Genomic DNA, 24,136 nt, shown 5'->3' with positions numbered 1-24,136 from the left:
GCTCCCTACTGCCTCCTAATATGTGTCCTCTTCCTGTAGCCTTACATAGTTTGGAGTTTCTCAGATGAGAAGCATGGGCATGGGAAGGGGAGATAGGATGGGAATGGAAAGCACTGAATAGGGTAAAACAAGGATTTCATCTAGGAAATGAGAGAAAACTGTTGGTTTGAAAAAAAAAAAAAAGGCAAGTCCCGTGACTATACATACCTAAAGAATTCCCTGTGTGGCTGACAAATGGATTCTGAAGACAATTCCAAAAGAAAGAAGGTAACAGAAAATTTTGAAACTGCAAGAGTGTAACCAGTATGCCACCTCCTAAAACAACTGGGAAAGTGTTAAGGAAAAAAGGTATTCAGTGACATTTGTTAAAGATGACAAATGACAAGACAGACTTTACTCAGGACCAGTGTGATAGGTATAGGGACAACTGCCATGGGATTTTGGTTGGGGAGAGATTGCGCTCAACTCTGAATACACCATACACAAGTAGGAATTTATAGCTAAGAAGTAGGGTAGGGGTCAGTGGGTGGAAAATTACTAAGAGAAAACGGGTAAGGAGGGTTCTGGGTGAATCCACCTAACAGGATTCCTGCTGAAGACAGGCGAGGGTGATCAGACATCACCTGAAGGATGATGGAGGATGAGGAACCTGATCAGATATTGAGGGTGCAGGGTTCTGGTTAAAATGACTTAGCAGAGTTCTTGCTAAAACTAGATTTTACAAGTAAGTGTGCAAGTGGGCCTCGGAAAGGTTCAGGAGCCTAACGTTTGTTCAAGCAAAAAAGTCAGTAAATAATTTAGATCCTTAAGTGCTAGTATGCTTGTTCAAAAAAAAGCACTATCATTCATTTGTAATCATTACTCAGCATTACTCTTCAAAAAATGGCCAATGAGAGAAAAACAATGTAATATAGTTGTAACTGAGCTTAAACTTGAAAAGGCTTGATTTCTGAATTTAGGTTCAAGCTGTTTTGTCACAACTCAAGAAAAGGCATAAAAGTTTTTTGACATTATCAAAGAATATTGTGAACAGCAGTAAAAACTGTAGCTTAAATAATGGTTGGTTCATCCTTTTTTTTTTTTTTTAACGGTACACGGGCCTCTCACTGTTGTGGCCTCTCCCGTTGCGGAGCACAGGCTTCGGACGCGCAGGCCCAGCAGCCATGGCTCACGGGCCCAGCCACTCTGCAGCATGTGGGATCCCCCCGGACCGGGGCACGAACCCGTGTCCCCTGCATCGGCAGGCAGACTCTCAACCACTGTGCCACCAGGGAAGCCCTGGTTCATCCTTTTAAGAGAATATGTGGAACTTACAAAATGTCACGTTCCAAAGTGAAGTTGCTAAGCAAAAAAAAATGTGCTCTTTTCAACTCGATTAATGCTGCCTGTGCTGTCACATGGTAAATTCCAGGCACCCCTAGGAGCTAAACCTGTATCAATTTCTTACAAGAAAACAAAAAATAGACCCCAAGGCTCACTTCCTGAAAGTTGCAAAGCATCATGACACTCTAGTTTATTAAAATGAAATGTAGATGATACCCTAGTTGACTACTACTTGAGCTATGCTTACACCTTAGGTAAATACATCAATGAAAAAGAACAGGAATATTTGAAGGGCAAATGTTTTATTTACACACTTATTTAAATACTTCTTTTCCTCAACTGAGTACTTACTGTAATACAGAATACAACTGCTTTCCCCCTCTCAATTGGTATCTTGTTAAATTATACATATGTGTAGTTCTATACATCTTTATAACAAGTTTGAGAATGAGATTCAGTAACACTGCCATACCCCTTAAAAGTGCCAGCAAATGGGTGAAAATATTACTGAAATTCATACTACGTATTAAATCACGTTTTCACTTGCATGTTACTGTTAGGGTTGGAAGAAAAAAATGGTGAAATTTACTGCAGAAACTCTTAATAGATATAATTTAATATAATATATAATATAAACATATTTTATACTCACACTTGCATAATTGTATAATTTGTTATAAAAATTAAAAATCAGAGATGGTAAATGTAGTTTTCACTGATTCCTTGATTGCTTAATTTATGCTTACTTTCCAAGCTCTATGTGCATTTATAAATTAACATTTTCTGTGATCTTTTCTCTAAAAACTTTATTATCACTTGCAGAACATGATTGGCATTGGTTTTTTTAATGGGAATTTATTCTTCCAGTTCATTCAGATTGGTGGATTTCTCCTCACCATAAATTCTCTACTTAATAAGTTTATTAAATATTTAAAGTTTTCTCAGATTCATAAGTGAATATTACATATGAATTTTCTGATGTACAATAAGATTTGACTTCTGGGAAAATGCTTTCCCACATTTGCTACATTCATAGGGCTTTTCTCCTGTATGAATTATCTGATGTCTGAGGAGATGAGACTTCTTGATGAAGGCTTTGCCACATTCAATACACCCATAAGGTTTCTCTCCTGTGTGAATTCTTTGATGCGTAACAAGCACAGAAGTGTTGCCAAAGGCTTTGCCACATACAATGCATCGATAGGGTTTCTCTCCTGTATGAAATCTAGAGTGTTTATAAAGGGATGAACTATATCTGAAGGTTTTCCCACATTCCTTACATTCAAATGAGTTCTCAAGTGTATGTGATTTCACGTGTTGAGTAAAGGAGGAGTTCCAGGTGAATGATTTTCCGCATTGACCGCATTCATAAGGCTTCTCTCCAGTGTGGAGTCTCTGATGGACCACGAGTTGTGCTTTATGCGTAAATGCTTTCCCACAATCACTGCACACAAAGGGTCTCTCTCCATTATGTATTTTCTGATGAGTTGCAAGGTGAGCCTTCCTGCTATAGGCTTTCCCACAGTCGTTGCATTCAAAGGGTTTTTTTCTTGTATGATTTTTTTCATGTCTAATAAAATGAAACTTCTTTTTGAAGGCTTTCCCACATTCACTGCATTCATAACAGTTTTCTTCAGTATAACATCTATTACAATTAAGTAAGTCTGAAGTAGGTTGCAAACTCTTCCTATATGACTTACATTTATATGATTTTTTTCTTGTAGGATTAAGACTTGTGCTCATATTATAACCATGAATTCTCTTCACAGTCAGAATTTTATTGAACATGAACAAAACTGAATTAAAAAAATTGTCTTTGCTTTCCTGGTGCTTGTCTGATTCATCAATAAGTGGGCAGTCAGCTTCTAAAAAGGAGTACAGTGAAACATTCCTAGTTAATCTTTGCCATCAACAGTTATAGAAACATATATGATTTCAAATCTAGTCTCTCATTCTGAAACAAATCTGTATTTGCCTTGCTCCTGAGCTTTAAGAATAAAACTGCTAAAGAGGAAATGGGAGCACAGAATGACAATGAGAACAGATGGCTTAACTTGTGACCTGAGGAAAGATAGTAAAATAGCACAAGGTACAGTAAGGAGGGTACAAAGGAAATCAAAAAGTTGCTCAATTGCTCAACAAGGGCATATGGTTAGCTCACAGAATGAAGAGAGCCCACTGTGGAGATGTGATTAATGGACTGGGTAGCCAGGGGAACAAGAGACAAGGGAGTTAAGGGAAAATATCAGAGGGAAAACTAGATTTGGAGAAGGGAGATCAGAATCAGGGTCCTTACTACCTAATTCCTAGATTACCCAGGTAGAATAGCTCCTTATTTCCCTCATTCATATCTCTTTTTCCTCTTGATCATCTGGCACAATGTCACTTCCCCTCAGGAACATTTTTCTATCTCCAACCCTCTAACCTCATCCAAACCACAGCTGAGTCATATCTGTAGACAGGGCTCCAACACTACTACAGCTGGGATTCATTCTTACCGGTACTTGTAAGCCCAGGAACACAAAGGTCTAGCAGGTCATTCGAGGGTGTGCTATTCTTAGCCCAGATTCTATCTGCTTGTTACCATTTTTATTCAGGCTGAGTTTTGATATATGACAAGTACTACTTTTACATCCTCTTTCAATCTGCCTAACAAACTAGTCCCCAGAAAGCCTCTTTGCTCCTGAAGTCACATTTTTAGACTCCTAGTCTCAAAACTCTATAAATCCCAAATCCACTGCTCCATTAAAACAAAAAAAAATTAGGGAGGGGGTTATAATTCCCCACTCCTGAATTTCCTTCCATGTGGAGTTACTACAATACCCCTAGCCTTTTGCTTCATGCCTTATCCTCTGTGGAGCTGGCTGAGTAGTGGGCTATAGCCATTAATACACATTTCTTTATTGAGTGGTTCTAAATGTGGGGACTGGGTTCCTGTCTTCTTTCCTCTCTACTTCAACCAATGGGAAGCAGCATCCTGTGTTACCTTGGCCAACAATAACCAACTGAAAAATCCAGGGTAATCAGCCTGGTGAACAAAAATATGCAATACAATGAATTCACTCATGGTATCTAAGCATGCACTGCTCTAGCCCTCAACAAATACCTACTTCTGTTCCAAGGATTCTAGATTCTAAATAGCTACAATCATTTGCTCATGTTCCTTCCCCACCTTAACTTGCCCTCCTTCATCCTCTCTCATCCTGTCTAGTATTTAGATATCCTTTAGGGAGGAGCCATTGTTCCATGATCTTAAAAAAAAGGCTCCTCCAGTCTTTGCCTACTTTAGGCTCCATTTTCTCTGAACTTCTAAGACAGTCATCACTGCTGCCTAAACCATTTATTTTGACAACTAACTAGATTAAAACTGCAGTGTTACTGTGCATTGAACAAATGTTCCACATTCATCAAATTTTAAAATATATGGCTATGTTTTGCCTTTTCAACTACAATTTACACACCTGGAAAAACAATATTTTTTAATTTATTTGAATCCTTCTCAGGAAACATTAAAAAGCCTCGTTGAGGGCTTCCCTGGTGGTGCAGTGGTTGAGAATCTGCCTGCCAATGCAGGGGACATGGGTTCGAGCCCTGGTCTGGGAAGATCCCACATGCCGCGGAGCAGCTAGCCCCGTGAGCCACAATTACTGAGCCTGCGCGTCTGGAGCCTGTGCTCCGCAACAAGAGAGGCCGCGATAATAAGAGGCCCGCGCACCGTGATGAGGAGTGGCCCCCACTTGCCGCAACTAGAGAAAGCCCTCGCACAGAAACGAAGACCCAACACAGCCATAAATAAATAAATAAAAAATTAAAAAAAAAAAAGCCTCGTTGAATGAAAGGATAAGAAACATCCCCACAATCCCTGACTTTACAAAAATGAATTAATTAAATATTCATTGAATGTCCATGATGTGCTCAGCAATGGTGTAAAGAAAAAAAATGATACTGGACTTTCTCTTCAGGGAGTAATCATGAGAAAACATGCCTTAAAGCCACAGGTTTTTTGGTTTTTTTTTTTTAAGTCTTAAAAGCCACAGGATTAAAAAAAAAATCTAAGATAGTATATGTCAAGTTTTCGTGACAGAGCCATAGTAGAGTTGGGATGGGAATTCAAAGAAGGCAGAGATCAATGTAGGCTAAAGTTACCATGAAAGAGGAGAAAACTGAATTCAGACTTCATAGCATGCTGGTTTTGAAACCGAGTGGGGCCTTGAGGGGCTCCCAGGCACTGAAACTGTGAGGCCTGGGCACTGAGGCCTCCTTTTGTCCATCATTTCTTCCAGGCAAGACTCCAGCCTCCATGACGTTCCCTGAGTTCCAAAGGGTGGATTTGAACAGTTGCTAATCAAGGGAGGAGCAGCTAAGAAACCACCTGAGGCAGGATTAAAGGGACCAGAGAAGCTCATCAAGATTAAGACAAGACCACCTGAGACTGAGGGAGTGCAAGCTCTGCTCACACCCTAATCTTGTCAGGACCCCACCTTTGAACCCCTGTTATAAAACCCTTAATCAAATCCTCTGGGGGAGAGACACATAGTTTTTCAAGGCAGAAGCCCAGTGTGTCTCCCTTTGCCTGGCAAAGCAATAAAGCTATGCTCTTCTACTTCACCCAAAACTCTGATTTGATTCAGCATTGCTGTACAGAGAGGCCAGTAATGGTTTTAGTTAGATGGAGCACATCAGAATCAAAAGGACTGATGCGGAAAAGAAAACTGTGTACAGAGGATGCTAAAGAGTCTAATTGCATGGAATAGGGAAGAGACGGACAATTCTGGATAAACATGGGATCACATACAGAGGGATAAGCCATTTAAATACCATAATACAGGTTATACAGGAATAACATGTTTGTCAGAAGAGTGACAAGCAAAATGAAATAATTCAGATAAATCTTTCAAGAACATCTAAGATAAACCAGAAAGTAGGCTGGAATTGGCAATATAAGTATTTACATAAACGGCCGAGATACCATATCAGGAGTTAAAATTCATTTGGTTTATGCCAGTAGTAATTGGGGTTCCAGGGAATCTAAAACACATTTAATTGGTATCTTAATCATTTGAAACATACTTCTTTTATGGACTCTGTGCAAAGGGAAGATTTTATTTTGAGTCAGTCTTGGATAAACTAATAGTTGAAATTATAGGTAATAAGTCACAATAGTATTTAAGGAGAAATTCTTAAGAGAAAAAGCCAAATTGCTTACCACAGTGATTTTGTGACTACAGAGCAGGAGGCCAGTCATTACCTTTTATTGTAAGGATAAAGGTAAAGGGTTGAAGAATATTAAAAATTGGTTACTATGAAAAAACAGACAATAAGGCCAGGTAGGGTAAAATTATGGGAATGGAAAGCTGGTGAGGCAAAGATGCTGGAGATGGCAGAAAATAAATAACTGTAGTCTTTAGAGTGATGAAGTTTCTGAGGGAGTTACTGTGGACAGAATTTCAGAAGATGGAAGAGAAGTCAAACAGCAAACGGTGAAAAAGCTGTGAGAAAGGGTGAGGGCAGATTAGTGAGGAACTAATTCAAATAAAGTTGGAGGACAATTTCCAAAAGATTTCAATATTATCAAGTGAAGCAGAAAGATGCACTAGAAGGTAGATACCCCAAGTTAGCCGTAAGACTAAAGATAAGCAAGGTAGGGTACACAGGAGGAGTATATGCTGCAAGAAAAGGAACGAGTTTTTTTTTAAAAAAAGGAAAAAAATTAGGAAGAACATATGTTATAAAAGTTTTGAAATAAAAACAGCTAACATATGCTGAACACTTACTGTCTGCCACTATATGAAGGGTTTTGCTTGTATTAACTCATATAATCGTTACAAAAACCTGAAGTAAAAAGTAATATTATCCCTATTTTATAAATAAAGTTGTGCTACAAAATAATTAGGTTAGACAGAGGTTGGTGGAATAAGACTTCAAACCCACATAATTTGACTACATTATTAGAAATAGATGTATGGAAAGATCGGCCATCATGTTGAGGAGGGAAGAAGAATGAGGATTCTAGGAACTGAGAGAACCAACAAGCACTTCGATGGAACAGGCAGCGTGAGGAGCCAGAGCAGAGAGGAAGGACATCTTCCCACACAAGAGCTGAGAAACAGAAAGAGCAGCCACGTGGAAGAGTGGAAGTGGAGGTGTCATCTGGGGATCTGAGGATGTTGTGTCAGGTGTACCCAGTCACTTTCAAAGGTGTGTGGTTTTAAGAGGTGCTTCCTGCAAAGTATTTCAGAGGTGACTGTCCCTCACTCACCAACTGAGATCTCAGTTCCAGAGACTCCCATCTACCTGCTTTCTCTGACTCACCTGGAGAGCGCCAACGTGGGTTCTCTCCCTCCACCATCCATGGCTCTTGTCGTTGCTCCACCTTGAAGATCACTTTTGTTTTGGTGACTGGACACCCTATTCATGGGAAACAACACAGAACTGGGGACAAAGTGCTAGGAACAAACGACTACCTCACAATTCGGGTTTGCCTCCTGGAGTCTTAGGGCCTGTGAAGATGACAGACAAGCTTTAGAACAGAAAAGACCCTTCTTCATTTGGGAGGCAGAAGCATTAAACAAATTATCTGATCCCCAAAGGGGATTAAGAATCTTTGACCACTAAAATTCAGGGACAAACATACTAATGCTTCAGAACGTTCACAGCTTTCACAGGTCTTAAAGGAAGGGCACTATTAAAACATAATGAGTTACACTGAAAAGTTACCATCCACTGTCCTTACCCATTGAGATGAGGTTTCTAAAGTTCTCCAACATCACATCCCAATACAAGGTTCTCTGATCACAGTCAAGCAGCTGCCACTCCTCTGGGGTGAATTCCACAGCCACATCCTGGAGTGTCACTGATCCCTGTAATAGTACATGGATCTTCAAACTAAAGTGTGCATCACTTGGGGACTTGTAAGAGAATCATGGCAGCCTCTTAGGATCATATCATGTTCATTGTTGAGTTTTCAGAAAGTAATGTATGGTAACTATTGTACACCTGATTCAGAAATATACTTTGTGATAGAAACAAAAATTATATTAAAAATATTCAACTAGTGCCAGGATAATTCAATGGGGGAAAGAATGGTCTTTTAAACAAATGGTGTTGGAACAACTGGATCTCCACATGCAAAAAAATGAAGTTGGACTCCCCTCAACACACACACCTCACATCATATAAAAAAATGAATTAAAAATGGATCAGAGACCTATGTGTAAGAGTTAAAACTAGAGGTGACCCTTGAACAACTTGGGGGTTAGGGGTGCCAACCTCCTCACAGTTAAAAATCCACAAAATAACTTTACAGCCCTCCATATCCGTGGTTCCACAACCACGAATTCAACGAACCACAGGTCATGTAGTACTGTAGTATGTATGTATTGAAAAAAATCTGCATATAAGTGGACCCACACAGTTCAAACCCATGTTGCTCAAGGGTCAACTGTATATAATTCTTAGATGAAAACAAGGGAGTAAATCTTTATGACCTGGGATTAGGCAATGGTTTCTTACACATGACAGAAAAAGTGTAAGTGACAAAAGAAAAAAAATAGATAAATTGGAATTCATCAAAATTAAACATTTTTAATCTTCAAAGGACACCATGAAGAAAGTGAAAAAGACAATTCACAAAATAGGAGGAAATATTTGTAAATCATATATCTAAAAAGAAATTTGTATCTAAATTATAAAAAGAATTCTTACAACACAAAAATAAAAAGAAAACCCAATTTAAAAATGGGCAAAGGATTTGAACAGACATTTCTCCAAAAACAGATATGGTCCATAAGCACATGAAAAGATGTTCAACATCATTAGTAAATACAAATTAAAACCACAATGAGGTATCACTTTATACCCACTAGGATGGCTAAAATCAAAGGCAGACAATGACAAATGTTAATAAGGATAGGGAGAAACTGGAACTCTCATACATTGATGGTAGAACTGTAAAATGGTGCAGCAACTATGGAAAACAGTTCAGGAGTTCCTCAAAATGTCAAACATAGAGTCACCATATGACCCAGCAATTTTTCCTAGGTATATACACAAAATAATTGAAATCATACATCCCCCCCCAAAGAAAAAACCATACACAAATGCCCATAGCAGAATTATTCATAATAGGCAAAAGTGGCAACAATATGGGTATCCATCAACTAATAAATAGATAAACAAAATGAGGTATATCCATATGATCCAATATTATTCAGCAATAAAAAGGACTCTACAACATAGATGATCCTTGAAAATTTTGTGCTGGGTGAGAGAAGCCAGTCACAAGAGATCACATATTGTATGGTTCCATTTGTATGAAATGTTCAGAATAGGCAAATACATATAAACATAAAGTAATTCAGGGCTGGGGGAAGGAAGGAATGGGGAGTGACTGCTAATGGATATGGGGTTTCTTCTGAGAGTAATGAAAATGTTCTGAGATTAGTGGTGATGGTCTCACAATTATGATAATATACTTAAAAACCCCACTAAATTGTATACATTTTAAAGGGGTCAATTTGTAATATGTGAATTATGTCTCAATAAAATTATTTTAAAATATTACTTATATGTTCTTCATTCATTCACTCATACAATATTCAATGAGGACATACCAAGTACAGTACTAGAGATATAAAAAAGAATAAAATTATTACTGCCCTCAGAGATCTTATAATCTATTAGACACTGCAAAAAAGCATGTAAAGGTAATAAGATGTTAGAGGGGCAATAAGGTTAATAGGCCAGACTCACATAAGCATAATAAAACAGAAAAATACAGATTTTTTAATATGATAAAATATATCCTCTCAACCATAAAGTCAAAATCATGTTTAACTTAAACTGAAATTAAAAAGGCATATGGCGGGGCTTCCCTGGTGGCACAGTGGTTGGGGGTCCGCCTGCCGATGCAGGGGATGCGGGTTCGTGCCCCGGTCCAGAAGGATCCCGCGTGCCGCAGAGCGGCTGGGCCCGTGGGCCGTGGCTGCTGGGCCTGCGCGTCCAGAGCCTGTGCTCCGCGGCGGGAGAGGCCACGGCGGTGAGAGGCCCGCGTACCGCAAAAAAAAAAAAAAAAAAGGCATGTGGCAGCATGCCTACTGCAAAGAGATAGTTAAGACCATATAAAGCAGGTGTCAGCAAACTACAACCCACAGGCTGACTGCCTGTGTTTGCAAATAAAATGTAACTGGAACATAGTTATGCCCATTTGTTTACTTCAACTACAAGAGCAGAGTTGAGTAGTTGCCACAGAGGTTATATGGCCTTCAAGCCTAAAATATTTACTATTTGTCCCTTTAAAAAGTTAAGAGAGGGACTTCCCTGGTGGTCCAGTGGTTAAGACTCCTCGCTCCAAAAGCAGGGTGTCCTGGGTTCAGTCCCTGGTCAGGGAACTAGATTCACATGCTGCAACTAAAAAAGCCTGCATGCCACAACTAAAGATCCCGCACATGGCAACGAAGATCCCACATGCCACAACTAAGACCCGGTGCGGTCAAATAAACAAATAAATATTTTTTTAAAAAAGTTAAGAGACTAGGCAGGGTTTACCCCAGGAATGCATAGATAGTTCAATATTGGGAAATGTATTAGAAATTCTTTAAACTGTTATATTAAAGAAAAAATATGTTATTTTATTGACAGGTATAAAAAAATGATATGAGGAAAAAAGTTCCCAATTTATGAAAACAATCTTAACAAGCTAAAAATCCTTAACTTGATTTAAAAAACAAAACAAAACAAAACAACTATCTACCAGATTACAAGAGGAAACAGTAAGACACTGGAAGCATTCCCACTAAAACTGGAACAAAAAAGATTTTGGCTAGAAATTACATTCAAAATTATAGTTACTAGAAGTCCTGTCCATTGACATAAGACAAGAAAAAAATATGGAGCCTACATATTAGGCAATAAGGGACAAAACTCCATTTGAAGAGTATATGATGGTCTAACTAGAAAATCTAAGAATCAACTAAAAAACTCTTGGACTTAGTAAGAGTTCTGTAAGTTGACATAAAGTCAAATAGATAAATCCATACTTTTCTCTACACCAGAATAGCCAATTAGAAAATATAATGAAAAAAGATCCATTCCATTCTCAATAGCAACTTAAACCATATGTAAGAATAAACATCATAAGAAATGTAAAAGAATTACCATAATAAACCTATAAAACTGCAATGAAGGACCAAAAAACACAGAATAAAATGAAGAACTCACAAATAACAAATGCTGGAGAGGGTGTGGAGAAAAGGGAACCCTCCTACACTGTTGGTGGGAATGTAATTTGGTAAAACCACCATGGAGAACAGTATGTAGGTCCCTCAGAAAACTAAAAATAGAATTGCCATATGATCCAGCAATCCCACTCCTGGGAATGTACCCGGACAAAACTATAATTCAAAAAGATACATGCACCCCTATGTTCACAGCAGCACTATTCACAATAGCCAAAACATGGGAACAATCTAAATGTCCATCGACAGATGAATGGATAAAGAAGATGTGGTACATATATACAATGGAATATTACTCAGCCATAAAAAAGAATGAAATAATGCCATTGGCAGCAACATGGATGCAACTAGAGATTATCATACTAAGTGAAGTAAGTCAGAAAGAGAAAGACTAATATCATATGATATCACTTATATGTGGAATCTAAAATATGGCACAAATGAACCTACCTACAAATCAGAAACTGACTCACAGACATAGAGAACACACATGTGGTTGCCAGAGGGGAGGAGGGGAGAGAGAGGGACAGACTAGTAGTTTGTGGTTGATAGATGCAAACTATTACATTTAGAATGGATAAACAACAAGGTCCTAACATATAGCACAGGAAACTATATTCAATATCCTGTGATAAACCAAAATGGAAAAGAATATGAAAAAAGCATGTCTCTATGTGTATAACTGAGTCACTTTGCTGTACAGCAGACATTGGCACATCATTGTAAATCAACTCTACTTCAATTTTAAAAAATGGAGAACTCATTATTGAAAAGTTATGAATTCTCTCCAAATTAATCTAAAAGTGTAATGCAATCACAATAAAAATACCTAACACTCCCCATTATGGACCTTGACAAGTTGATTTTTAAATTCACATGGAAGAGAAAATGCTCAAGAATTGCTGAAGACTCTGGAAAAGGAGCAAGGTTTACTTATGGATCCAGGTGAATATTAAAAAGGATGTGTACCTGGACTTACAAATTGAGTTCATATAGCACTTCTTGGCACTATGTTCTCTGCTTATTCTAGGGAACACTCTAAGAAAGTCACAGGAGGGACTTCCCTGGTGGCACACTGGTTAGGACTCCACGCTCCCAGTACAGGGGGCCTGGATTCAATCCCCAGTCAGGGAACTAGATTCCAAATGCATGCCACAGCTACGGGGCAGGCAAGCCACAACTAAGGAGCCTGCCTGCTGCAACTAAGACCTGGTGCAACCAAATAAATAAATAAATAAATAAATAAAAATTAAAAAAAGAAAGTCATAGGAAAACTGATGTTATATTTATCACAGGATTGTTACTGTCAATATTGTTTCTAACACTATCTCTATGAAAACCCATTGTGGGAATCCCCTGGTGGGCCGGTGGTTAGGACTCGGCACTCTCACTGCTGGGTCGCGGGTTCAGTCCCTGGTTAGGGAAGTAAGATTCCATAAGCCTCAGGGTGCGGCAAAAAAAAAAAAAAAAAAGAAAACCCGTTGTAAGATACTTTCTTTGGAGAGTTGTGCCAAGAAAAAATTTACTTATCCGGGGAATTGTTCTGCTTCATTCTCAAGGACAAAGCCAGTACTTTAAAAGGTTGGCTATCCATTTTCTATGATCACCAGAAAGACTGGGTATACATATGCAGCTCCAACTAAGTGCAGACCCTATAATCTGGATATCAACTTAGCACTTTTGGACCTGATCTATTCAATTTACGTTTTCCCTGACTATACATTTCCTTTTTATTATGTGAATTTTTACTTTTTGGCTGCACCGCACGGCATGCAGGATCTTAGTTCCTCGATGGAACCCGTGCCCCCCTGCAGTGGAAGCACGGAGTCTTAACCACTGGACAGTCAGGGAAGTCCCTATATGGACTTTTTAAGAGATTTAAATAGCAATAAATGGATGCCTTACCTCTAAGTTGACCATTTCTGCAGCTCTTACACAGAGATCTATGAAAGTAGAAATGGGGAAGAGAGTAAAGACATGAGAAACACCAGGATTGCAGTGTAGAACCCTGCTCTATGAAAACAGAAGCACACACACTGCAGTCTCAGAAAATGCCACCCAGTGGGAGAACGACATTTCTAGCAAGTCAGAAAAGTCTACTTTTTATAAGCAATGATCTCTGTATGTGTTATTAATATATGGAGCTTAGATAAGTATCTTGTACATTTCTGTCCTACAGACCTAACAGCAAGTTGTTAACCTTTAAGCCATTGACCTTTTTTTTCCTCCCAGAAATGTATCCTAAGTAAATACAAATACTTGTATCCTAAGTAAATAATGAATGAGTTAAAAGGATAACTAAAAGCCTGACCTCCGAAGCTCAGTATCTTTAGAAGTCATTCCTTCCTGTGATTCTCTGGTCTCTGTTCTGTAGCTGGAGTAAGAGATCTCAAATAGGTTTCTTGAGAAAGCTGGATCCAGGGACCCGGCGGGGAGGGAGGGGTGAGGATTTTTTTTAAGCTGGAGTCTTCAGTTTAGACTCTAAATCTGTTTCTCCCTCTCCCTCCTCCTCCCCCTCGGAATTCACCATCTCCTATGAGCCCAGTCTAGGCTTTTTGAAATTCCAACTAGCACTGCTAGGGCCCTAGAAAGGCTAAAATGTGCAAGATGGACTCCCGGCTTTATTTCGTCCTCACTGGAAAATCTGAAGATTCACCAAGAGCTCCTTAAAAAAAAAAAAAAAAAAAAGACACACCGAATTTTACTCAGCATACATTACTCAAATATTTCAAAAGGAAAATGTGTCCAACGCTTCGTCTTGCAGGTTTTTTTCATCTTGCGAAAAAAATGAAATTTGAAGAAAACTCATCTGGATTTGAATCTCAGATCTTCTACTATACTAAACTGTTTGAGTCTAGGCAAGTTAACTTCACCTCTCTCAGCTTCAGTTAATTCATATGCAAAATGGAGAATATTTACTTCGGATGACTGTTGTGAGCATACCCTAAGAGTGCATCAAAGTTTCTCTAGAAACACTTTATTCCTAGATCCCTTAACATGGTTTAATTTTAAACCACTGTAAATGGTTTTAAATGGTTCTGGTAGGACCAACTGTGCTCCTGTAATCAGGGAAGGTGTAGTTTGACGCACAGACTTCTACACAGTGTCTTCTACTTGCAAGGGCAGGAATGCAAACTGAGCTTGCTCTGCCCCACCCGCGATCTAGGAACCCTCTGAGTGGCGGTCGGACCCTTCTCTTGCTTTCTCTGAACTACTCCAGAATTGGACAGGACCCACACACCCAAACACGAAGTCACCGCACGTGAGAGTTTTAAGGTTTTACTTTCAGTTCAGTAAGCCAATAAACCGGTCCCTTTCTTCCCGCCCTTCCCTTATGTCCCCCAAGTTCTGCAGAGTCATACCTGCCAGTCTTTCACTGCCACACTCCCAGCTCCGACTCTAAGCTGGAGATCAGGTTACGGAGATCTCCCAGATCTGGGAGAAACCCCCACTCTCACTTCATACAGTGCTGGTTGGAAAATCACAGACTACAGGCTACTGCTCCACTGCGCGTGTGCGGAAGTAACTGCCCACCCAGAGATTCCCAGGCTCCCCCGCGGTGCAGGCTATTCATCGGGCACTACATTTCCCATAAGGCCCGTGGAGCTCGTTTCCGGAATGCGTCACATGCTTCTGCCTCTTTGGTGGGAGATTCCTGTGTTAGTATCTCTGGGGCCGCTTGGAGACACAGGGTCATTTATAAAAGGGAGATGTATATATCCTTTTTGTTTAAAATGATAGACATCAGCATTTTGGGGGGAAATTTTATTTTTTTATACAGTAAGTTCTTATTACTTATCTACTTTATACATATTAGTGTATATATGTCAATCCCAGTCTCCCAGTTCATCCCACCACCACTTCCTACCTCCCACTTTCCCCCCTCGGTGTCCATACGTTTGTTCTCTACATCTCTGTCTCTATTTCTGCCCTGCAAACTGGTTCATCTGTACCATTTTTCTAGGTTCCACATATATGTTAATACACGATATTTGTTCGTCTCTTTCTGACTTACATCACTCTGTATGACAGTCTCTGGATCCATCCACGTCTCTACAAATGACCCAATTTCATTCCTTTTTTATGGCTGAGTAATATTCCATTGTATATATGTACCACATCTTCTTTATCCATTCGTCTGTCGATGGGCATTTAGGTTGCTTCCATGACCTGGCTATTGTAAACAGAGCTGCAATGAACATTGGGGTGCATGTGTCTTTTTGAATGATGGTTTTCTCAGGGTATATGCCCAGTAGTGGGATTGCTGGGTCATATGGTAATTCTATTTTTAGTTTTTTAAGGAACCTCCATACTGTTCTCCATAGTGGCTGTATCAATTTACATTCCCACCAACAGTGCAAGAGCGTTCCCTTTTCTCCACACCCTCTCCAGCATTTGTTGTTTTTAGATTTTCTGATGATGCCCATTCTAACCGGTGTGAGGTGATACCTCATTGTAGTTTTGATTTGCATTCCTCTAATAATTAGTGATGTTGAGCAGCTTTTCATGTACCTCTTGGCCACCTGTATAGATATCAGAATTTTTAAATACTGGAAAATCTAAATCAGTAGTATGCTAAAGAGAATAATTTACCCTTAGTTCAGTTTCTTCTAGCCATAAACTAGCTTAGGTCAGGGAGATGAAAAGGACCCAACAAAGACTGAGATGGAATAATTCGTGAGGCAGGTGGAAAAGAAGGAGGGTTTGAATCTGCAAAATCAAGGGAAGAAAATTTTCCAAGAAGGAAGGAGTGATCCACTGCATTAAATGCTGCTGATAGGTCAGGTAGGATGAGAACTAATAATTGACTAGTGGATTGAGCAGTGTGGGAGTTGTTGAAACATGCCCTTTTGGTGTAGTGATGGAAGTTTGATAAAGTCTGATAAGAGTTAGGTAAGGGTGGGATGAAACAATGGGAGAAAGCAAGTACATATAGACAACTCCTTCAGTTTTGCTTTTTTAAGATGAGTAGAAAAATAAAGCTGTCCTCTGCATATGGAATTGGGGTCCAGAATTTTTTTTAAGATGGAAGAAATTAGTGTTTGTATCCTAATTAAAATGATACAGTGGACAGGGGGAAATGGACAATACAGGAAAGACGACAGTTGCAGGAGGAAAGTCCTTGAGGAAAGAAGGGATGTAATCCAGTACATAATCGGGGGGATCAGTTCTAAGCAAGAGTATGGACAATTTATTCATTGAAATAAAAGGGGAGGGCCTCCCTGGTGGCGCAGTGGTTGAGAGTCCGCCTGCCGATGCAGGGGATACGGGTTCGTGCCCCGGTCTGGGAGGATCCCATATGCCGCGGAGCGGCTGGGCCCGTGAGCCATGGCCGCTGGGCCTGCGCATCCGGAGCCTGTGCTCCGCAACGGGGGAGGCCACAACAGTGAGAGGCCCGCATACCGCAAAAAAAAAAAGAAATAAAAGGGGAGGCATACAGGGAGGGGGAAGGGTAACCTGGGACAAAGTGAGAGAGTGGCATGGACATATATACACTACCAAATGTAAAATAGATAGCTAGTGGGAAGCAGCTGCATAGCACAGGGAGATCAGCTCGGTGCTTTATGACCACATAGAGTGGTGGGATAGGGAGGGTGGGAGGGAGATGCAAGAGGGAGGAGATATGGGGATACATGTATACATATAGCTGAATCACTTTGTTATATAGCAGAAACTAACACAGCATTGTAAAGCAATTATACTCCAATAAGGATGTTTAAAAAAGGGGTGGGGGAGAGGCAGAGTCGATAGGTACAGATGCAGACAGGTGGACAGATTTGGTGGTGGGAGAATGAGGATGTCCTCACCTGAGTGCTTCTATTTTCTCAGTGAAATAGGAAGCTCAAAGTGAAGATAGGGAGAAGGTATTAAAGGTTTGAGGAAAGAAAATACTGTATTACATTGATTCTAATACTTTTTCATATTTCAACATCTGTGAAATTGCTGTCTTACAAATGATGGCATGCCATAGTTTAATTGGCAGCATTTTTTCTCTTTCTTAGTAATATGTAAAATAATGATGTATCTTATAATCAATGGCATCTGAGATCCTAATGTTATTTAGGAATGGGGAGAGTGAATGGATTACAGACATGTAGTGCTATTGCCTGGCATCATTAAGAGCCCGCTTGATATTAGTAGCCCTTAACTTTACTGGCATTTTCAATGTCATAAACACATATTTTTATATCTCATTTTTAAAAAGTCCTTTCTTGACATGTAGCTCACTTGAGCAATTACTCTATTTCCTAGCTTTCTTTCATAGAATAATTTTCTCTAAAGAGTTGCTTCTTGTTGCTGTCTAAATTTTCTCACTTCCAACTGTCTCCTCAGTCCATTCTAATTGGCTTCTTGACCATAACTACACTCCTAAAACTGCTCTTGTCAAGTTAGCAATGGAATTTCAGTTGAAAAATTAAGTGGACTTACTTAGTCCTCATCATATTTGACCTCAACGGCATTCAAGAAAATTGAAATACTTCCTTATTTTGGCTTCTAGAACATCTCACAAAAGATCATTTCTCCCACCTCACTAACACTACTTCCTTATTTTCTTTACCGAATACTCTCTGTCCTGCCTCCAAATATTGGAATATTCAAGGGTTTGGCCTTGGGCCTTTTCTTTCTGAATTTTTTCTCAAATGGTCTCATTCAGTCTCATGGCTTTAAATACCATTTATTTGACGTTGACTGAGAAATCTATATCTCCAGCCCTCATCTCTCCCCTGAATTTCTGACCCCTAATTCCTTATGCCTACCTGAAATCTCCCCTTCGAGAGGCTTAAAAGCCACCTCCAACTTCACATGTTCAAATCAAATATTTAGGAGCCATCCTTGATTTCTCTTCTTCCTTTTTCATGTCTTTCTCTCATAGTATATATGTTCTATGAGGGCATATATTTTATTCGTTTTTGTGATATTGTGATTTATAATAAGAAATATGTATTTGGCCTTCATCCCCAATTCTGGCTCAGAGCTCCTAAAACTCTTGGAATTCCCTAAGTGATAAGAATGAGCATGGTGTCTTTTGTTATGTTAATGAGGTGACTTTTGGACTGCACCTAAGGATGGGGGCTGATTGCCAGGAAAACCAAACCATGTGATTAGAGGGTTGGAACTTTCAGTCCCATGCCTCCTAACCTCTGGGGAGGTGAGAGAGGCTGGAGGTTGAATCAATAGCCAGTGGCCAATGATTTAATCAATCATGGCTATGTGATGAATGACTTAATCAATCATGGCTATGTAATAAAAACCCAAAAAGGTGGGGTTCAGAGAGCTTCTGGCTTGGTGAACATGTGGAGGTGTGGGGAGAGTGATGTGCCCAGAGAGGGCATAGAAGATCTGTGCCCTTTTTCCATACCTTGCCTTATGCATCTGTTCCATATAGCTGTTCTGGAGTTATATCCTTTAATAATAAACTGGTAGTCAGGTAAGTAAAATGTTTCTCTGAGTTCTGTGAGCCACTCTAGTAAACTAATCAAACCCAAGGAGGGGGTTGTTGGAACCTCCAATCTATAGCTGGTAGGTCAGAAGCACAGGTAGACAACCAGGACTTGCAATTGGCATCTGAAGTGGGGCCAGACAGGCAGTCTTAGAGGACTGAACCTTAACGTGTGAGACCTGACATTATTGCCAGGTAGATAGTGGCAGAATTGAGTTGAACTATAAGACACTCAGCTGATGTCTGAGAATTGTTTGGTGATGGGGAAAAAAAAACCACACGTTGGAATTGGTGTGAATAGAATTTTAGTTTTGTCTATGACTATATCTCCAGAGCCTGACACATAATTGGTGCTAAATAAAGATTTATGAATACTGAATAAATGTGAAACTGTCTATAGTTTCATGTCCATAAGTGCAACCTGTCTGGCTAGGGTCTTGGATCTATAGATCAATTTGGGGAAAATTGACATCTTAACAATATTGAGTTTTCCAATCCATGAGCATGGTATATCTCATCATTTATTTAAGTCTAATTTCTCTCAGCAGTGTTTTCTAGTTTTCAGTGTACAACTCTTGCATATTTTTTGTCAGATTTATCCCTAAATATTTCATAATTTTGATATTATGAATTGTATTTTTGAATTTCCATTACCAATTGTTTGTTGTGACTATGTAGAAATACAATTTACTTGTGAATGTTGATCCGTTAGCTTTTTCAAAGTTCCCATGGGATTTCTTACATAGATAATCATGTTATGTGCAAATAAAAAGTTTTATTTCTTCCTCCTCAATCTGGATGCCTTTTATCAATTTTCCTTAACTTACTGCATTGGAAATAAGTTATCCACCACTACAATGATGACTAGAAATGGTGACAGATGACATAACTGCCTTTTTTCTGAACTAAGAGGAAAAACATTGTCTTTCACCATTAAGTATAATGTTAACTGTAGGTTTCTTGTAGATGCCCTTCATGAGATTGAGGAGGTTCCCTTTTAGTTTTAGTTTTCCAAGAGTTTTTCTGAAGAACAGATGCTGTATTTTCTCAAAAAAAATTTTGTATCTCTTGAGATTATCATGTTTTTTTCATTTTTAGTATAGTAATATGGTGAATTACATTGATACTTTTAATGTTAAACCAATCTTGCATTCCTGGCATAAACCTCATTTGGTCATGTCCTTTTTCTGTATTGTTGGATTCTGTTTGCTAAAATTTTGTTTAAAATCTTTGCATTTATGTTCATAGGGTATACTGGTCTACCAGTAATATGTGGTCTGGGTATCAAGGTAATGCTGGCATCATTGAATGAGTAGGGAAGTTTCCTTCCTCTTCCATTTTCTGGAAGTTTGTGTAGACTTTAGTGTTATTTCTTCTTTAAATATTGGGTAGAATTCAGCAGTAAAGTCATCTGGACCTGGAGTTTTCTTTGTGGGAAGGTTTTAAACTACAAAGTCAATCTCTTTATTAGATATAGGGCTATTCGGGTTACAGATTTTCTTCTTGATAGAGCTTTGGTAGTTTGTATCTTTCAAGGAATTTTTCTGTATCATCTAAGCTGTCAAATGTATTGGCATAAAGTTGTTCATTATATTATTATTCTTTTATTATTTTTAAAAATATTTATATATTTTTTGGCTGCGTCGGGTCTTAGTTGCATCACGCGGGATCTTTCATTCTGGTGCACGGGCTCTTCGTTGTGGTGCGCGGGCTTCTCTCTAGTTGTGGCGCACAGCCTCATTAGTTGCAGTGTGCAGGCTCTCTAGTTGTGGCACACGGGCTCATTAGTTGCAGTGCACGGGCTCTCTAGTTGTGGTGCATGGGCTCCAGAGTGCGTGAGCTCTGTAGTTGTGGCACACAGGCTCATCTCGTTGTGGTGCACGGGTTCAGTAGTTGCGGCGTGCAGGCTTAGTTGCCCCATGGCATCTTAGCTCCCCAACCAGGGATTGAACCAGTGTCCCTTGCATTGCACGACAGATTCTTAACTACTGGACCACCAGGGAAGTCTCATCTTATTATTCTTTTAATATCTATACTATTTGTAGTACTATCACCTCATTCCTGATATTGGTCATGTGTCTTCCCTCTTTTTTTTTTTTTTTTCCTGATTGCTCTGGTTAGAACTTATCAATTTTATTGATCTCAGAACCAGCTTTTGATTTTTCTCTATTATCTGTTTTCTATTTCATTGATTTCAGCTCCAATGTTTATTTCATTTTTATGCTTTCTTTGAATTTCATTTTCTCTCCTTTTGTTGGTTTAAGGTGGACACTGAGGTCAGTAATTTGAGATCTTCCTTCTTTTCCAGTTAGTGGCATTAGTGTTATCAATTTCTCTGTAATATACTGCATCCCACACATTTTTGTATATTGTTTTCATTTTCAGTCAAATCTAAATAATTTCTGGGACTTCCCTGGCAGTCCAGTGGTTAAGATGCCACACTTCCACTGCAGGGGGCAAGGGTTTGAACCTGGATTGGGGAACTAAGAGCCCACATGCCGCATGTGGCATGGCCCCCAAAAAAATCTACTAATTTCTCTTTTTGTGATTTTTTTTTTTTTTTTTTTTTGGCCACATTGTGCAGCTCAAGATCTTAGTTCCCCAGTCAGGGATTGAACCCAGGCCCTTGGCAGTGAAAGCATGGAGTCCTAACCACTGGGCCACCAAGGAATTCCCTGTGATTTCTTTATTGACTCATAGGTTACTTAAGTGTGTTATTTAGTTTGCACATATTTTTTTATTGTTCAGATATTCAGATACCTGTCATCGAGCTCTAACTTAATTCCATTGTCATCAGACAGCATACTTTGTGTGACTTTCATCCACATAAATTTATTCAGACTTGTTTTATGGTCCAGAAGTTTATCTTGATAAACATTCTATGTCCACTTGAAACAACTGTGTATTCTGCTTTTGTTGGGAGGAGTGTTTTGTTGTTGTTGTTGTTGTTGTTTTGTTTCTTGCGGTACGCGGGCCTCTCACTGTTGTGGCCTCTTCCGTTGTGGAGCACAGGCTCCGGACGCGCAGGCTCAGCGGCCATGGCTCACGGGCCCAGCCGCTCCGCGGCATGTGGGATCTTCCCGGACCGGGGCACGAACCCGTGTCCCCTGCATCGGCAGGCGGACTCTCAACCACTGCACCACAAGGGAAACCCAGGAGGAGTGTTGTATAAGTGGTAATTAGGTCAAATGGTTGATAGTGTTAACTCTTCTATATTTCTACTAGTTTTGTCCTCATCATTTATAGAGAGGAGTATTGGAATCTCACACTTTAATTGTGGGCTTGTCTAGTCTATTTCTCCTTGTATTTCTATCAGTTTTTGCCTCATGTATTTTGATATTCTGTTTTAGATACCTAAACACTTAGGACTGCTATGATCTCCTAATGAATTGACCCTTTTATTGTTAAGTGCCCCTCTTTATCCCTGGTGTATTATTAGGGTTCAGCCCACAAACAGAAACCACAAAGTATTTTGAACAAGGAACATTTAATATAAAGAATTATTAATAGGGAATTGGTGTAACTGGGAAGTGGGGAATAAAAAGCACTCTAAAGAATACCCTGGAGCTGGGGAGGGTACCCCCAAAAGAAATAAACTTGGAGGGGGAGACTCTTCCCCAAGGCTGGGATTCAGGTGAGGATATGTTTGAAACCCATCAAATGACCAAGTTTCCTGGGTTGTTACAGGCCACAGCTGGTGTGCAACTGACAACCCAAGATTGTTGAGTAAAGAATCACTGGCTAGAATGCTGACGAAATTTGCTAGGAAACTGCCTGCAGGGTTATGGTTGACATGCTGGAAAGCCAGCTGAAACATGGACTGGACTAACAGGAAAGCCTCCCAGAAGCTGCCTGAGAAGAGGGTGGTGGTTGATGACTCACTGGAAAGCTGTCACTAGTAAAAGGCTGGGAAGTGAGTTGGGGCACATGTGGAACTCATTTAGCTGCCCTTGGGAATGCTGCTGAACCTGTGGGATGAAGCCATTCACAGGGAGGTGCTGCTTGCCTCTTAAAAATGCTTGAGATGGGGTGTGTGCAAGAAGTTGTCCATGAGGAGGTAAGACCAGATGCTTTTGGAAACTTCTGGAAGGGGTTGGAGGTGGGGAAACTAGGGAGGTACCACTTGCTGCTGCCTGCCAGGGAACTACCAAAAACAAACAAACAAAACTCTGCAAGAGCCCAACTAGATAAACACATTGGAGCTAGGAAAGAAAACCTCTTCTGTATTAGGATTCTCCAGAGAAACAGAACCAATGGGGGATACACACCACACACACACACACACACACACACACACACAGCTGGCCCTTGAACAATTAGGGGGTTAGGGGCGACAACCCTTCGAGAAGTAAAAAATTTGCATGTAACTTTACACCAGCCCTATTTATCCAGGGTTCTGCATCCTTGAATTCAACCAACCAAGATTGTGTAGTACGTATTGAAAAAAATCCAGGTATAAGTGGACCCATGTTGTTTAAACTGATGTATATATATGAGAGAGAGAGAGAGAAAGATGAACTATAGGAATTGGTTCAAGTGGTTATGGAGGCTAAGAAGTTCCCCAGTCTGCTGTCTGCAAGCTGGAGAACCAGTAAAGTCAGTGTGAATAATTCAGTCTCAGTCTGAATGCCCATGAATCAAGGGAGCCAATCAATGGTGTAACACCTAGTCTGAGGCCAAAGGCCTGAGAACTAGAGTAGAGTGGGCACACTAGTGTAAGTCCTGGAGTACCAGGTGCTCCAGTGTCTGAGGGCAGAGGATGGATGCCCCAGTACAAGAAGAGAGAGCAAGAAATTGCCCTTTCTTTACCTTTTTTTGTTCTGTTCTGACCCTCAACAGATAATAGCTGCCATTGGTGAGGGCAGATCTTCCTTACTAGTCAGCACCCTGAATCATATGTTAATCTCTTCTGGAAACACTCTCACAGACATATCCATAAATAATGTTTATTTTTCCAGCTATCTGGGCATCCCTTAGCCTACTCAAGTGGACACAGAAAATTAACCATCACATCTTCCTCCTCCAGTGCACTTCCAGCACCTTCTACTGACAAAGTTTCTTTTGAGTAGTGTTAACATGGTATCGTTTTCCATTCTTTGAGTTTTAACCTTTTTCTCTCTTTATATTTAAAGTAAGT

At 39.7% G+C, this 24,136-nt stretch overlaps 1 protein-coding gene across 4 annotated transcripts in view; it reads right to left on the bottom strand.

The window, feature by feature from the left end:
• ZNF684 (zinc finger protein 684) overlaps positions 1-15,670 on the bottom strand; it is a 32,636-nt gene extending 16,966 nt beyond the window's left edge. The window contains exons 1-6 of one of the 4 annotated variants that reach the window (XM_082613958.1): positions 15,574-15,659; positions 13,870-14,223; positions 13,464-13,501; positions 8,057-8,183; positions 7,636-7,731; positions 1,639-3,188 (exon numbers count right to left, since the gene is read on the bottom strand). In XM_082613958.1, the coding sequence (XP_082470084.1) occupies positions 2,284-3,188; positions 7,636-7,731; positions 8,057-8,183; positions 13,464-13,478 (1,143 nt within the window). In that variant the 5' untranslated portion in view covers positions 13,479-13,501; positions 13,870-14,223; positions 15,574-15,659 and the 3' untranslated portion in view covers positions 1,639-2,283. Of the gene's footprint in view, positions 1-1,638; positions 3,189-7,635; positions 7,756-8,056; positions 8,184-13,463; positions 13,502-13,869; positions 14,224-15,573 lie in introns of those variants that run through there. The other 3 variants (XM_082613959.1, XM_082613961.1, XM_082613957.1) reach the window with 3 other exon arrangements.
• Positions 15,671-24,136: the final 8,466 nt, after the last annotated feature.

Source organism: Mesoplodon mirus, assembly GCF_964341445.2.
Source record: "Mesoplodon mirus genome assembly, chromosome: 3".
NCBI classification, from domain to species: domain Eukaryota; kingdom Metazoa; phylum Chordata; class Mammalia; order Artiodactyla; family Ziphiidae; genus Mesoplodon; species Mesoplodon mirus.
Note: the sequence above shows the minus strand (reverse complement) of the source record. Positions and strands in the feature narration are given on the sequence as shown.